Source organism: Eimeria mitis, genomic scaffold (assembly GCF_000499745.2).
Source record: "Eimeria mitis Houghton genomic scaffold, Emh_scaff3584, whole genome shotgun sequence".
Lineage (NCBI taxonomy): Eukaryota > Apicomplexa > Conoidasida > Eucoccidiorida > Eimeriidae > Eimeria > Eimeria mitis.
Genome location: NW_013571928.1, coordinates 4,651 through 5,855, shown reverse-complemented (window position 1 = coordinate 5,855; position 1,205 = coordinate 4,651). Strand labels below are relative to the sequence as shown.

At 50.9% G+C, this 1,205-nt stretch overlaps 1 protein-coding gene across 1 annotated transcript in view; it reads left to right on the top strand.

Moving 5' to 3' along the window:
- Nucleotides 1–74: 74 nt before the first annotated feature.
- The window catches only part of EMH_0067520 (uncharacterized protein), a gene marked incomplete at both ends in the record, with an annotated part of 1,638 nt that continues 507 nt past the window's right edge, over nucleotides 75–1,205 (top strand). The window contains one exon of the mRNA XM_013498633.1: nucleotides 75–1,205. Within this exon, the coding sequence (XP_013354087.1) occupies nucleotides 75–1,205 (1,131 nt within the window).

The window sequence follows — 1,205 nt, the reverse complement described above, 5'->3', positions numbered from 1 at the left end:
CCAAGGCGACAATTGCGGAGGCACGAAGACCAAAGTCAAGAAAGGTGACCCTCGCTAAAGGGAGGAATAGAAACATGGCGGAGTGCAAAGGAACACAGGACGAAGGGATAGGCGTAATGCTTAGCGTCCCGGAACGGGAAGTGGAAAACAGCTTGGTGGAGAGTGAAGAGCCGAATGTCGAAAGGGGAGAACAAGTGACAAGCAACGTGGACCCGACTACGGCTTGGAAGATGGAGATGGCCACCTTCTTCCGACAAATGAGGGATGAAGGGCGAGTAATAACTGAGGGAATATTGAAGGAGAATCGGGAAGGAACTGGAGGAGGTGCGAGGAATCAGAGTGAATCTGTGGCTGATCAAATGTTCCGAACGAAAATGGCAGCGACAGAAGACGGGGCCGATATGCGGACCTTTCTGAGCCTGGCGGAGCAGGAATTTCGAGAAATGAAGATCGCAGAGGATCAATGGGGATTACTGGTGAGGAAATATTTAACAGGACGAGCTGTCAAGCAGTGGGATTACGTATACCGATCAGGAATCGATATGACAGACTGGACTCTGGTACGCACCAGACTTTGCGAAAGGTTCCGTGGATTACCGCGGGATAGCATGATACTCCAGATGAGAGATAATGTATGGAAGGGAGATTACAACGAGTATAGTAATGCATTCTCGGATATAGTAATTATGGGAGAAGAGGTTCCAGAACAAGATTTGGTTATGTTCTTCCTTGCGGGACTACCTGAGGATATAGGAGATAAATTGACGAAACGTGGGAGGAGGGAATTTTCGACTTGGAACGAAGCGGCAGCCGCGTTGAGGGAATATGTCATCCCGCTGAACACGTGGCGAGCGAAGAGGAAACGTACAGTACGGGAAGTGCAGGGTGTAGAAAGGCCGCAGGCCAAGGAAGATAGCAGCTCCAAGGAGAACGAAGAGTGGAATAAGAACAAAAACGAAGGCACTAACAGTGTAACCCGAAGACCCTATCCGACGGGAAGAATGGCGACAGACGGGGAACGAGATGCATTTCGTTGTTTCGAGTGCACTGGAAGGGGCCACATGGGGAGGGAATGTCCCTTGCGCAATGGAGTAGTGAGACGGAGAGGAGAAACTTGCTCGAAACGCGGCGGGAAGGATCATTCCGCTAGGGACGGTGCAACGACACGTCGAGTGATGGGTGGAAACCAGAGGGTAATTACGGCA